The sequence below is a fragment of the Gnatocerus cornutus genome, chromosome 10 (genome assembly GCF_029298725.1).
Source record: "Gnatocerus cornutus isolate USDA-ARS CGAHR chromosome 10, icGnaCorn1.1, whole genome shotgun sequence".
Lineage (NCBI taxonomy): Eukaryota > Metazoa > Arthropoda > Insecta > Coleoptera > Tenebrionidae > Gnatocerus > Gnatocerus cornutus.
In genome coordinates, this window is record NC_142242.1 from 7,395,627 (window position 1) to 7,407,525 (window position 11,899).

The 11,899-nt window shown below is 37.7% G+C and overlaps 3 protein-coding genes across 5 annotated transcripts; 2 read left to right on the plus strand and 1 right to left on the minus strand.

Annotated features, from left to right (window-relative positions):
- The first annotated feature begins 1,726 nt into the window (after positions 1-1,726).
- On the plus strand, positions 1,727-3,547 carry U3-55K (U3 small nuclear riboprotein factor 55K). Its single transcript, XM_088047378.1, has 7 exons — positions 1,727-1,895; positions 1,945-2,137; positions 2,189-2,431; positions 2,475-2,596; positions 2,644-3,035; positions 3,082-3,221; positions 3,275-3,547. The coding sequence occupies exons 1-7, from the start codon at positions 1,851-1,853 to the stop codon at positions 3,499-3,501; spliced, it is 1,362 nt and encodes a 453-aa protein (XP_087903504.1). The 5' UTR covers positions 1,727-1,850; the 3' UTR covers positions 3,502-3,547.
- On the minus strand, positions 3,538-8,056 carry LOC148167551 (uncharacterized). The gene is made up of 16 exons (XM_088047377.1): positions 7,930-8,056; positions 7,559-7,721; positions 7,437-7,509; positions 7,051-7,273; positions 6,846-6,999; positions 6,692-6,801; positions 6,463-6,645; positions 5,814-6,416; positions 5,637-5,765; positions 5,108-5,587; positions 4,928-5,062; positions 4,724-4,878; positions 4,467-4,672; positions 4,283-4,422; positions 4,110-4,236; positions 3,538-4,063 (listed from the first exon to the last, which is right to left on the minus strand). The coding sequence occupies exons 1-16, from the start codon at positions 7,970-7,972 to the stop codon at positions 3,658-3,660; spliced, it is 3,330 nt and encodes a 1,109-aa protein (XP_087903503.1). The 5' UTR covers positions 7,973-8,056; the 3' UTR covers positions 3,538-3,657.
- A 167-nt stretch (positions 8,057-8,223) lies between these two features.
- Positions 8,224-9,558, plus strand: LOC148167552 (uncharacterized). 3 transcript variants are annotated; one of them, XM_088047379.1, is made up of 5 exons: positions 8,225-8,460; positions 8,512-8,777; positions 8,826-8,974; positions 9,027-9,223; positions 9,277-9,369. In XM_088047379.1, the coding sequence occupies exons 1-4, from the start codon at positions 8,359-8,361 to the stop codon at positions 9,206-9,208; spliced, it is 699 nt and encodes a 232-aa protein (XP_087903505.1). In that variant the 5' UTR covers positions 8,225-8,358; the 3' UTR covers positions 9,209-9,223; positions 9,277-9,369. The 3 variants fall into 3 exon arrangements, with proteins under 3 accessions (XP_087903507.1, XP_087903505.1, XP_087903506.1); XM_088047380.1 differs by having other exon boundaries at positions 9,027-9,209; positions 9,277-9,368; XM_088047381.1 differs by lacking the exon at positions 9,027-9,223 and having other exon boundaries at positions 8,224-8,460; positions 9,277-9,558.
- The last annotated feature ends 2,341 nt before the right edge of the window (positions 9,559-11,899 follow it).

Genomic DNA, 11,899 nt, shown 5'->3' on the forward strand with positions numbered 1-11,899 from the left:
CATGTCAAAACTTGGATCTTATTATTACCATTGCGCATATATGTGCCCATGAGTAAGTTAACACAATAGAAATAATGCACCAAGAGATGGGAAAATTCGGCACCCATAAAATCAAACACGATGTGTCTCGTCCAACCCCCTCGTTTCAACCCTGCGGCGATGATCTCCAACTCGGCGAGTTGCGCTTTGTAATAGTATCTAAATCGAAATTGGTAAGCATGGATCACCATCAAGATTACATCTCGGAGGATCTCGTTCCTACAAGAAGTAATAACAGTGTCATACTTTAACCGCGAGACGCCTTACTCGATATGTTCTATTACAGTCTCCATCTGAAGGTATTTATGGGATAAGACTTTAAACAACACGGACCTAGACGCCGAGGACATCAACATGTTCCACCACCTCTCGTTCTAAAACGTCAAGATTAGAAGATTTCTAAAGAAAGTGTACAAACCTTTTCGTGTTGCCTGTCGCGTAAACTTAAAAAATCCTTATACGAGGGCCACCCTGTATATATTAGATATGCTATGACTTCGAACGGAGCGGACACATATAGAATTCTGTCACCCTTCATCAATTCGTTGTAAGTTTTTTCTTGGGCGAATCTGACCGCGGAAATCACCTTCAGAGTCATAATGATCAAAGTCATAACATATTCAGCAAAATCGCTTCGATCTTGATGATATCTAAAACTAAATGGATGTGTGATGTGTTAGTTAGACCACAAAGTTTTGCCTACCTAACGAGAGCGTAGAAAAAAATCCCAATTTTTACAACATTAGCTATTGTAAAAATGCGCGATTTTTTCACCTCGCGGATTAAAATTCCAATGTAAAAAAACAGCCCACAAGCGAAAGATGTTAAAAGCACGAATTGTAACAAATCCCATGTTGAAAATACGTATAAGTGAAAAAGACCAAGCAAGGCGAACAACGGGGCGAAGAAAAACGGATCGTCTGTATCTAAAACAATTTTTTGGAGAAGAGTACTCTGCGTGAATTTTACTTACATTTCAAAACATAATAGTTTAAAGCATAACAAGCTATGTTTGTTACAGAGACTGTCCCTGCTTGAATCAGTACGATATAAAAAGGCTCTCTTAGAGCCGCGTCCAGTTTTGATCTACAAACATGCGTAATCATAATTTTTAATTCAAAAAACTTACAATGACTCCAAAAATGTCCCCGGCATTTTAAAATACACACACACGAGATACAATCAAGTTTAGACCACCATTTGACCAAAACAAAAAAGAGGTTCTTATGGTCGACAAAAACCTGATAAAGTTTCCACTTTTTTAAAGAAACACGTCGGTTACTTCAATTTTAAAGGATGGCTTGTAACAACAATAATGAGAACACAACAATAAGGAAAAAAAACTACTTTGAAATAAGATCTAGCTTAGTTATGAACAAATATGATATCCGATGTTGGTTAAGCAACAAGAGGAATTTTGCGAGAGAAAAACTAATTCCCGAACACAATTTCGTTTAACTCAGCAGTGAAAAATAAAAACTGAAATTTATCTACACGACAAATTAATTTTAGCCGACAATATGAGTTATTAAATATACTAATTAATTAACAAAATAATGCTCAATGGCACTTTCACTCGAAAATTGTAATTCAGAAAAGCATTCGAATTAAAAAAAAAATCCCTTTTTTGTGTTCGTTGGTTTGAAAATCCTAGGGATTTTAGTCGCGTCACGTTGGAAGCAGTGCGATTCTCTGTTTATGTCAAAAAGCTCGTTTCTAACCTCGGATTTTAAACAGGCGCACGTGTAATTTATTTATTTCATGGGTTCGACAACCGTAATTTAAACCACACGTCCTGTACGGAACAAATCATGTCTTTTTTTATTAAATCAAAACCTACAAATGGTGTTCACAAAGTGAGTGTCTTCCTATTTTTACAAAAATTTAACTTGCCCGTTTTTTTAGTTTTTGGCTGATAACCGAAGAAAAAGAAAATCGGAGAAAGCCAGCCGAAAAGATACAGAGATAACGAGTAGTGAAGATGAAGGTGAAGATAGAGACAGTCCTGAAGACGTGACCTCAGAGGATGAGAATGAAACTGCACAAGAAAAAAAGCTGAGATTGGCGAAAATTTATTTGGAGGAAATTGAGAAAGAAGGTAGGGGCGTTTAATGGATTTAGAACAGTTTTCTTAGATTTTTCTTTGTAGAAAGGAGGAGACTAGAGGATAAAGAAGTTAGTAAGGAAGTCATTTCACAGAGGCTGAAAACAGATCATCTCAAACAAATAGGGAAATATGAAATTACAGTTGCTGATAAATACACAGGGGCAGACTGTGCAAATATCAAACTATTGAAATGTAGAGAACAGAAAAACACAGTTACTTGCATGTGCATATCTTCTGATGATGAATGGCTTTTCTCAGGAAGCAAAGATGGAGTTATTATTAAATGTAAGACTTTTCTTCAGTCACTCAGAACTAATTTTCTTTGTAGGGTCTTTAACACAATGTAAAAAAATTGGCGTCATTCCATTTGTCAAGACAAACGTAGATAAAATCAAAGGCCACAGCAGTTGTATATTTAGCATAGCAATATCAACAGACAAAAAATTTCTTGTAAGACTCCAAAACTGTGTCCACTCTTATCTCATCTCAGATTGTAGGTTGTCGGTGATGCTTCTGGAATGATCCAGATTTGGGACCCTGACACTTTGGAGCACTTAGGAACTTTGAAAGGACACAAAAAAGCGGTCACAGGACTCTGCCTCAAACAGAACAGCCACACTTTATACTCCGCCAGCAATGATAGATCAGTAAGAGTTTGGTCATTGGATGAAATGACTTTCGTTGAAACTTTATTTGGACATCAAGACGGAATCACTTCTATTGATGTTCTAAATTCAGACAAACCTGTGTCGGCGGGTGGACGAGATGGTACTTTGCGGCTATGGAAAGTTAGTGAGGAATCACAATTGATTTTCAACGCTCATCCTGGGAACATAGACACCGTGAAATTAATTAATGAACAATATTTTGTCTCTGGAGGAGATGATGGGTAAGTTAAAAAAAAGGTGAAGCTCTCACTTAATTTAACTTTTTAGTCAAGTAAGCATATGGAGCTGCATTAAGAAAAAACCATTGTGTAGTATAAAAGCAGCTCATGGATGTGACCAAACAAATTTGCAGCCGTATTGGATTAGCGCTGTTGCGTCTTACGTTCACAGCGATGTATTAGCATCAGGTAAAAAACTTTGTTTCATATGATCAAAAAACTGATCTGTTTTTTGTCGTTAGGCTCTCAAGATGGTTACATCAGATTGTGGAAAGTAGCGGAGAAGTTTAGGAAAATCTCCAAGCTCTTTGAAATTCCAGTCTCTGGATTTATAAACGCATTAGCTTTTACATCCGACGGAAAACGACTTCTTGCAGCAGTTGGAAAAGATCACAGACTGGGTAGGTGGAGTACTGTTAAATCAGCAACCAATAGTATATGTGTCATACCACTGAAAATAAATGAGTAAAAAAAATTCTATTTTCATATCTAAAAAATAAAAGAATCGCATTTAAGTTTGATTTATTAAAAATATAAATACAAGTAACTTTTCAAAAGACCAACACCATTTTACTAATCTGTGGTCTCTATAGTGAAAAGTCTAAATCTACATCCTCCACCTCAATTAAAATGGATATTCTGATACTACAATAAAAATGTGAGACACAACATTCGCTGTCATGACAGTACCCTGGTACAAATGCATGTCTACTTTAAGTTCAATTTCCTGAGGACCCTGTATAGACCTGACTAAGAACAACTGCATTGTGTTATGTGCAGGCTTAACCATTTTGAAGAATCTTTCATTGCAACGCTCCACGTTGTAAGGAGCGTTGACATTAATCACTTTCATGGAAAAGTCAGCTCTTGCAATAGCCCATTTCGGCCCATTAATTTGGAAAAACTGAACATTATCATTTGCGATTGGTAAATTCGAAACGAGCGTGATGTAATGATAAGTGTACTGTTCAGGCTTTAGAATACACTGCACGTCTCTGGGGTCGCATAAGCTTTGAGGGCGTTTGCAACGTCTGAAAACTTTGAATAAGTGTTTGCAATAAATAAATAAAACTGTACCCTTTATGTTGTGGATCTCTGAAGTAATTCTGAGGACACTTTATAGTGTAACATTTGTAACCACCTCTTGTATTCAAGCAAATGTCGTCGCGATTTTGACAAACATTTTGTTGACACTCGTCAATATCTAAAAAAATTGATTGATCGTATTGTGTTTACGTTTGGATTTTTACCTGTGCACGTGCGTCCATCGCTACCCAAGCGATAACCCTTGGGGCACTTGCATCTGTAGCTACCGGGGATATTTTCACAACTTCCAATGCAGAGTCTTTTATCTTTGAATTTGTCACACTCATCGATATCCGTACATGTCCTATAAGTCAATAAGAGTAAGAAAAATTGCACTGAATGCATTACCTGTTGTCGTAATTCAATATAAAGCCAGGTTTGCAAGCGCATCGATAAGAACCCCAAATATTAACACAGCTGTGCTCACACAGTCTTGCATTTTCTTTACATTCATCGATATCTTCGCAAAAACTGCCTTGTTCGCGAAAACCGTCCTTGCAATGGCATTTGTAGGATCCGATGGTATTTATGCATTCCGCATTTATAGAACACGCCTGTTAAATTGTCAGTTATAAGCCTGGACACAAATTAAACAATTGGATTACCCTGTAGAATTTGCATTCGTCGATGTCTTCGCAGCGTTGCGTAATTGGATCAATGTGGTGACCTGGAGGACACTCACAAGTGTAAAAACCATGTCCGTTCTTACAGATTTGAGTGGGTTTACACTTGTGAGTTCCTCTGGTGCACTCGTTAATATCTGTAAAAACTCATTACGTAAAATTCGAAGAAAAATCTGTTTTTTTTACCAATGCAGTGTTCCCCAGCGTCATCAAGTTCGTACCCGATTTTACACTGTACCTCGGAGATGCACTGGTATCTACCGTTGAAATTATGGCATTTTTGACCTCTGCGACAAGGGTTGCTTTCGCATTCGTTGATATCTACAAAAAAGTGTAAGATTAAACCGTTTTTGGAACCATTCGAACCTTCGCAAATTCCTCTTTCGTTCATTACGTAACCTGGAAGACATTTCTTGCGCGTACCACTGAAAATCGGGTAGTTTTGTGTAGTGTAAGAATTCGGTACTACCTGAGGAGTTTGTATAACGTGTGGTGTCAATGCTGTGGGTTTCAACTGCGTTGGAATAACTTGTGGTATCAACACCGTGGGATTTAACTGCGTTGGTATAATTTGTGGTGTTAACGCTGTAGGTCGCAAAATTGGTCTTATAGCATCACATCGGTACGACCCTAAAGTGTTCCGGCACTTGTAATTAGGACCTAAAGTGTTACAACTGTGTGTTCCTAAAGAACACTCATCGTCATCTTCACATAAACCGTTGGCGTAATTGAGGGTGTAGCCAGTACCACAACCTGTAATTCGTGCACAAAGGTACGACCCTATTGTATTATCGCATCTTTGAGCTTCTGTGCAGTCGTGATCGCCAATTTGACACTCATTGATATCTAAAATTGGGGTTTCAAACTCTGCAACTAAAAATTGGGGGTTTTTTACCTACGCACGCCCCCGTTTGGTAGTCTTTCGTAAAGCCTGATTTACAGCTGCAAATGTAGCTTCCGGGGCTGTTGTAACAGTCTTGGGTGCTGTCACATAGTTGGTTATCTTCCTCGCATTCGTTGATGTCTGTAACAAGATTGTTTAGTCTTCAGGAAAAGCACCGATGGGTAGTACCAATGCAAGTGTTGACTCTGGTGGAGAATCTGTACCCGGAAGGACAAGAGGCAGAGGGCGGCTTCGGAGTGGTCGTGGTAGTTGTACTGGTGGTACTAGTAGTTGTGGTACTTGTACTTGTACTTGTGGTTTCCACGACAGGGTCTGTGGGTTTTGGGGGCAACTCGGGTTCATACGGAGGTCTCAAAGGGTAGTCGTACGTCTTCTTTTTTCCATTTTTCGGGACGCAGTTATGTCCCCCCGGTTCATTCACACACTCTTCATCAGACCCACACGCATCATCATTTTCAACACACTCGTCTATATCGTCGCAGTTTTGTGTGAATGGATTTTTCTTAAATCCAGGAGGGCACGTTTTCTTCGATACCTTATCAATACACGTGTAATTCCCTTTCGTGTTTAAACAAACTTGTGATTCTTTATTGCAGTCATTCTCTCCTGTGATACATTCATCGATATCCGTACACGTTTGTATCGAATCCTTGAAATGAAAACCTGGAGGACATTGTGGTGAATCTTCCCCCTCGCATTGGAACGATCCCACTGTATTAATGCAAATTTTAGGACGAGTGCAAATTATATCAAACTCGCATTCATCAATGTCTGAAAAGGGCGGTTTTTACTTTGATTAACTGCTTTATGGATTTACCATCGCAGACTAATTTCTCGTAATTGAATTTGTATCCTGTAGGACACTTTACTTCTAGAGGATCAGTGTTGAGATCGGTTTCCGGTTGAAAATCTGGGTCGTCGCAAAAATATGAACCTTCGTCATTGATGCATATTTCGTTCGCTTTGCATTCATGAACGCCACGAACGCATTCATCAATATCTAAAACGGAAAATATATCGAGAAACAACTTCACTGGTAATCTTACCTTCGCAAGTGCGTTTATCTTTCGCTAGTTCGTATCCTTCGCGACAGGAGCATTTTATTTCCAATCCAGTATCAATACAATCGTGATCACACGGATTGCTCGTCGAACACCTAAAAAACTACAATGGAAAATTCATATTTTCGGTTTCCCTTACCTGTCTCCTTTTTTCAAGGCTCTTTTCTCGGGTTTGCAGGAAATGCCATCACTCATCAAAGTGTACCCTTTATTACAGTCGCATCTGTAGGAGTCTTCCGTCGGTATACAGATTTGAGCACATACATCTCCGATGTCGCACACATTTTCAAGAGCTGTAAAATTTAATTACAACATTACGACATTATTAAAATAGCCCTACAAACGTGGTAATGGTGAGTAATTTGCGGCGGCTGTAGATTTAATTAATTCAGGAGTTGATGGTAGTTTGGTTGTAGTACTTGTAGTTGTTGTGGTTGCAGTGTTGATTATGTCGTTGCAACAGTCGCTAAAAGCTTTGTCAAGTGGAAGCCCAAGCCCCAAACTCTCGTGACAAGAGTTTTGTGTTTTGGCGGTCTCACGACCCACCTGACAGGCGTCGCAACAATCCTGTAGAAAACAAAGTAAATAAAAATCGAATTCTCAGATCATTGTAAGTTCAGAGCGTTCAAAGTTTATCTCTTGTGAATGTTAACGATTTTCAAGAATTTCGATAAGGAATAAGTAATCAACATCCGAAGCGAATCGAGATAACGCGTTCAAAAAACATTACTTTTTTTACACCTTCTCCCTCGCAGGTCTTTTCCTCTTTAGCGTCTTGAGTTCCTTTACTGCATTCCAATTCTCTGCAAAAACATAGAGAGGATGTGTGTTTAAGAGTCGTTTTATTTTTACTGATTTTGGTTCTTGCAGCAAACTTCAATGGAATGCAAACAAGCAGTTTCATCGTCTTTTCGCACTCCTGCAATTGGGAGTTGGAAATTATCGCACTTTAGACCTGCATTTGCATGGCTGTTTCCTAATCCGCAACAGTAGCGAAGAGTTACAACATTTAGTCCTGAAAACAATTTGCAATAAGACGCATTTTCGTGTAGACAATGTCGTAGTGCAGACATGAATAGAAGATTAACATAATTTAAAATTCTATTATTCAGAGGCCACCGTGAATAATGGGTTATTAATAATAACTAGCCCAAGACCTATTTAATAAACAACTGCCCCAGTTTTTGCGATGTTAAATTAATTTAATTATCAATAAATCTTACCTGCTGCCGCTGAAATGAAGAGAAAGATCAAGAGCAGCCTCATATTTTAGCACGTATTTTTAAACTGATCGGTTTTCCCTTAACACTAAGATAAATCTTATCACTGGTTTATTTACTACCATCATCCATTTAAGGGCGCACAAAATGCACTTTCTTATCGGCACAAACAGTGATAAATTTACCTTTCTTCCTCCACACCACGCACAGATAATGCTTTTCAACAAATGTAAATAGGAATTTAAAATGTATCCGGTGCGTATCAGTTTTATTAGTGATCGATTTCCCTCCAAATTTCCAATTTAAAATTCCCGCCTAGGGAGTTTGCGTTCTTCGCGGTGGCAACATTCACCTTGACATACGTGTTCATTTTAAAGTGTACTATGTGGATACTCGATTTCTTTTAATAATTTTCCGGGGTTCTTAAAGAAAATGACCATGCTGTGGACGTTTCTTAGTATATTTCAATTAGTTTTGTTAATTTCTGTCCAGGCGCAGCGTTCACCGCCCGGTGTTCCGCCTCAGCATTATCAAGTATAGAATAACATATTTTTGGTTTTTTTATTGGGAGTTTTGCATTTTTAGCCGCCCCCTCATCAACAACAGTACCAACAAATGCATCAACAAGTTCCTGTTCAACATGTCCAGCAACAAGTACCAGTGCAACATGTACCCATGCAGCAACAGCAGGTGCCTGTGCAACATGCACAACAGCAGCAGATGCCTGTTCAACATGTACAACAACAGCAGGTTCCCGTACAACAACAGCAGGTTCCAATGCAACAAGGACACCACCACCATGGACAAGCCCCACAGCTCCTGAATACTGCTAATATTGCACATGAAAAAGAGTAATGAGAGAATGTCTGTCTAGCTTGTGTTATTTTAGTTTGTTATAGACATATTGCTGAACATATGGAAGTGCCTATAGACACTAGCAAGATGTCAGAACAAGAGCTTCAATTCCACTACTTCAAAATGCATGATGCTGATAATAACAACAAGTTGGATGGCTGTGAATTAATAAAATCTTTGATTCATTGGCATGGTGAGATTCTTTGTTGTGGTCTTAGTATGTTTATTGGGTTTATGTCCTGTAGAGCAGGGAAGTAAGGAGAAAGCTGGTCAAATAGAGGACAAGATCTTTAAAGATGAGGAACTGATCACTCTAATTGACCCAATATTAAATGTTGATGATAGTAATCGTGATGGTTATATTGATTACCCAGAATTTGTCAGGGCTCAACAAAAGGCTGCTGGGCAAGGCAAGCCTTCTTCTTAAGGTAGCTTGGCTTCTGTAATGTCCACTATTGTCTTGTGAATGAATTGTTCTAATTCTATTTTTTACAGCTAATGATAAAGATACTGCTAAAGCACACACTGATCAAGCGCTAGAACAATATGTGGATCCAATTATGAAAGCTATGGACAAAAATAACGACGGTTTTGTTGATTATGGTGAATATAGACTGTTTACAGGTAACACTAATCTTAATAAGGTAAATTAAACATTGGAGACTGTTTGTTTGATTTAAATGTAGTTTCATTTTTTCACGACTGGGTTGTGTACATTTAATTTTTTATGTATATATTGAGAAATTTGTACAAATAAAGTCCATTTTTTTACGCAAACTTTGCTTTAGTACCACTTTTTTATTTTTTCCCTCCATTTTTACCAAAGTATGGAAATTACCTCACAAGCTTAATTTGTCTGAGTTAGATAATGATGATGAGAATGTCAATAAAAAATTATCGACTTTTTAGTAATTACTTTCTAAATGATATTGTTTTTATAACAAGAATTTTAACTTTGAGTTTGAGTGGCTGAAGATTCAATTTTAGAAGAAGCACGTTTTAGTAGCAAGTTTAATTTTAGCTCTCCTTTAATTCCAAGAGTTTATTTTAGAGGGTTGTGTACGTAGATGTCGAGGTTTTTGACACTTTGCTGCTTTGGGGTGTAAGTCACGTGATGGCTTGAAGTCACTTCTTGGAGTTGACGATAAGACAAACAGCAATTTTGTCTGATTTTGATACTTTAGAGTTTAGTTGATTTAGTGTGGAGTTGGTGTAATAAAGGACGTTTTAGTTTTTCAGGTTTTTATTTTGAAATTTTATTTCCAATAAATACGTTATTTACAATAATTTTATTGTATCGTAACAATCTTTATTATAAAAAGTTTACTTTTATTTATCTAAGTTTACGTAATAAATAGTCATACATCTCATTTTTACATCTTATAAACGTACACATTGAAGATACATTAGCTCTATTTTATTTAGTGTATCGAATGTTAGTGTTGGTTATTTTACACACGCGTCAATACAAATTAACTAATTATAATTTAGTAGGGTACCACCAGTATTTTTGAAAAAGGTGTCTTGAAAAAATAATAAAATCAAGTTACAATAGTTAGTCTTATTTAATGTAATATGAAAAATAGATTTAATGTCGTAATAATTTATTTAATGGTATATAAAATGAAACACTGAATTAAAACTGAATTTTCTGCGTTTATTATTTCAACCATACGATATACATTTATTCGACATAATTCATCTATTTATTCCAGCATCAGGATAACAGAATATAAATATATTATATAGCGAACAAAAGAGTCGAAAATTGAGCATGAATTGTTATATTTATGTAACGTGAAATTAAACAAGCCGGGAAGTGGGAGAACATTTTACTCTAGTATATTTCGTAATTCCTAAAGATCGGCTACACATCTCTGCGATACTAATCTAAGTAAGAATGGACAATTGGCGGATACTAAAGACTATATCTGGTCGCTTCATTCGATCGTCTCTCTCATTCCAGAAACAGTGCGTGTCTTGTAAGTAGGAGGTACTTTTGGAAAAGAAACGAGTAATCGGTTCGAGCGATCCGAGATTTAGGTGAGGTTGCTATGGTAAAAATGATGAACGAGACAGACCATGAGGTCGTTTGTCGCCACGCGACCGATTTCCGGGTGTAGGTAATCGACAGATATGTTACTACTCGTCCAAATTATAAAATGCCCAAAGAAACATTTTTATTAAAATCGTATTAAATTCTATTGTTAATTCATTCATTATTATCAATTAAATAATATTATTGTTATTATTTATTGGGTTAGCAACCCACTTATCCACAATTGGTATAGAAACTTGCATAGTAATTAAAAATTCGAAGTTTATTAAATATGATATTAAAAATGGTACATGATATAAAATGAGGACGACGTGCGCTCGGCCATTACGATGATCAAAACACACTATAAAATAAATAGTAGTAGGAAGACGACATCATTTCCTTGAATAATCTGTGAGCAAGGAGGTGGACGAGCCGCGCACACGGCGTCCATCGTGTTAGAGGCTTTGATCCGCCGCAAGAAAGTGAACATGTTTGACTTGTTCTTGCGGAGGCGGCGCCGCCTTCCGTATAAAACGTGCGCTTGGCGCATCTTACCCGCGGTTACGACTCATTTATATATACTATTTAATCTATAACTGATCATTAGATTACTTTATTAATTAACTTGCGAAGTTCATCACAATTGTTTTAATGTAGGTGGACACCTTTTATTTGTATCAATGGGCGAACAAAAGGCAGACACGTGTGTACCTCGAACTAAGAGTACCCTACCAACTGGCTACTTGCGTACTTGCGCGTGAGTACTGTGTACTGTGGTACTGTCTAGCTCTAGAGTGATTAGCGTGGAGGGTGCGAACTGCCCAGTTGCTGGTAACTGACGCACGATGGACGATGGAAGAACCATCATATTTCGATTCGCTTCGATCGAGCGACTCCCAGTCGCAACCGCAGCAGCAATGCGCGGGCGCCTGCACATAGGTGCCTGCCTTTTAGTTGTCAGTTCAAATGTTCCACAGGAAGGCACGTTCGCTGTTTGCACACGCTGCTGTGCCGACACGATACGCTGCTTGTTTCTATGCTTGTTTGCTTGCTTCTTTCTTCTAAGCTTGTATCACA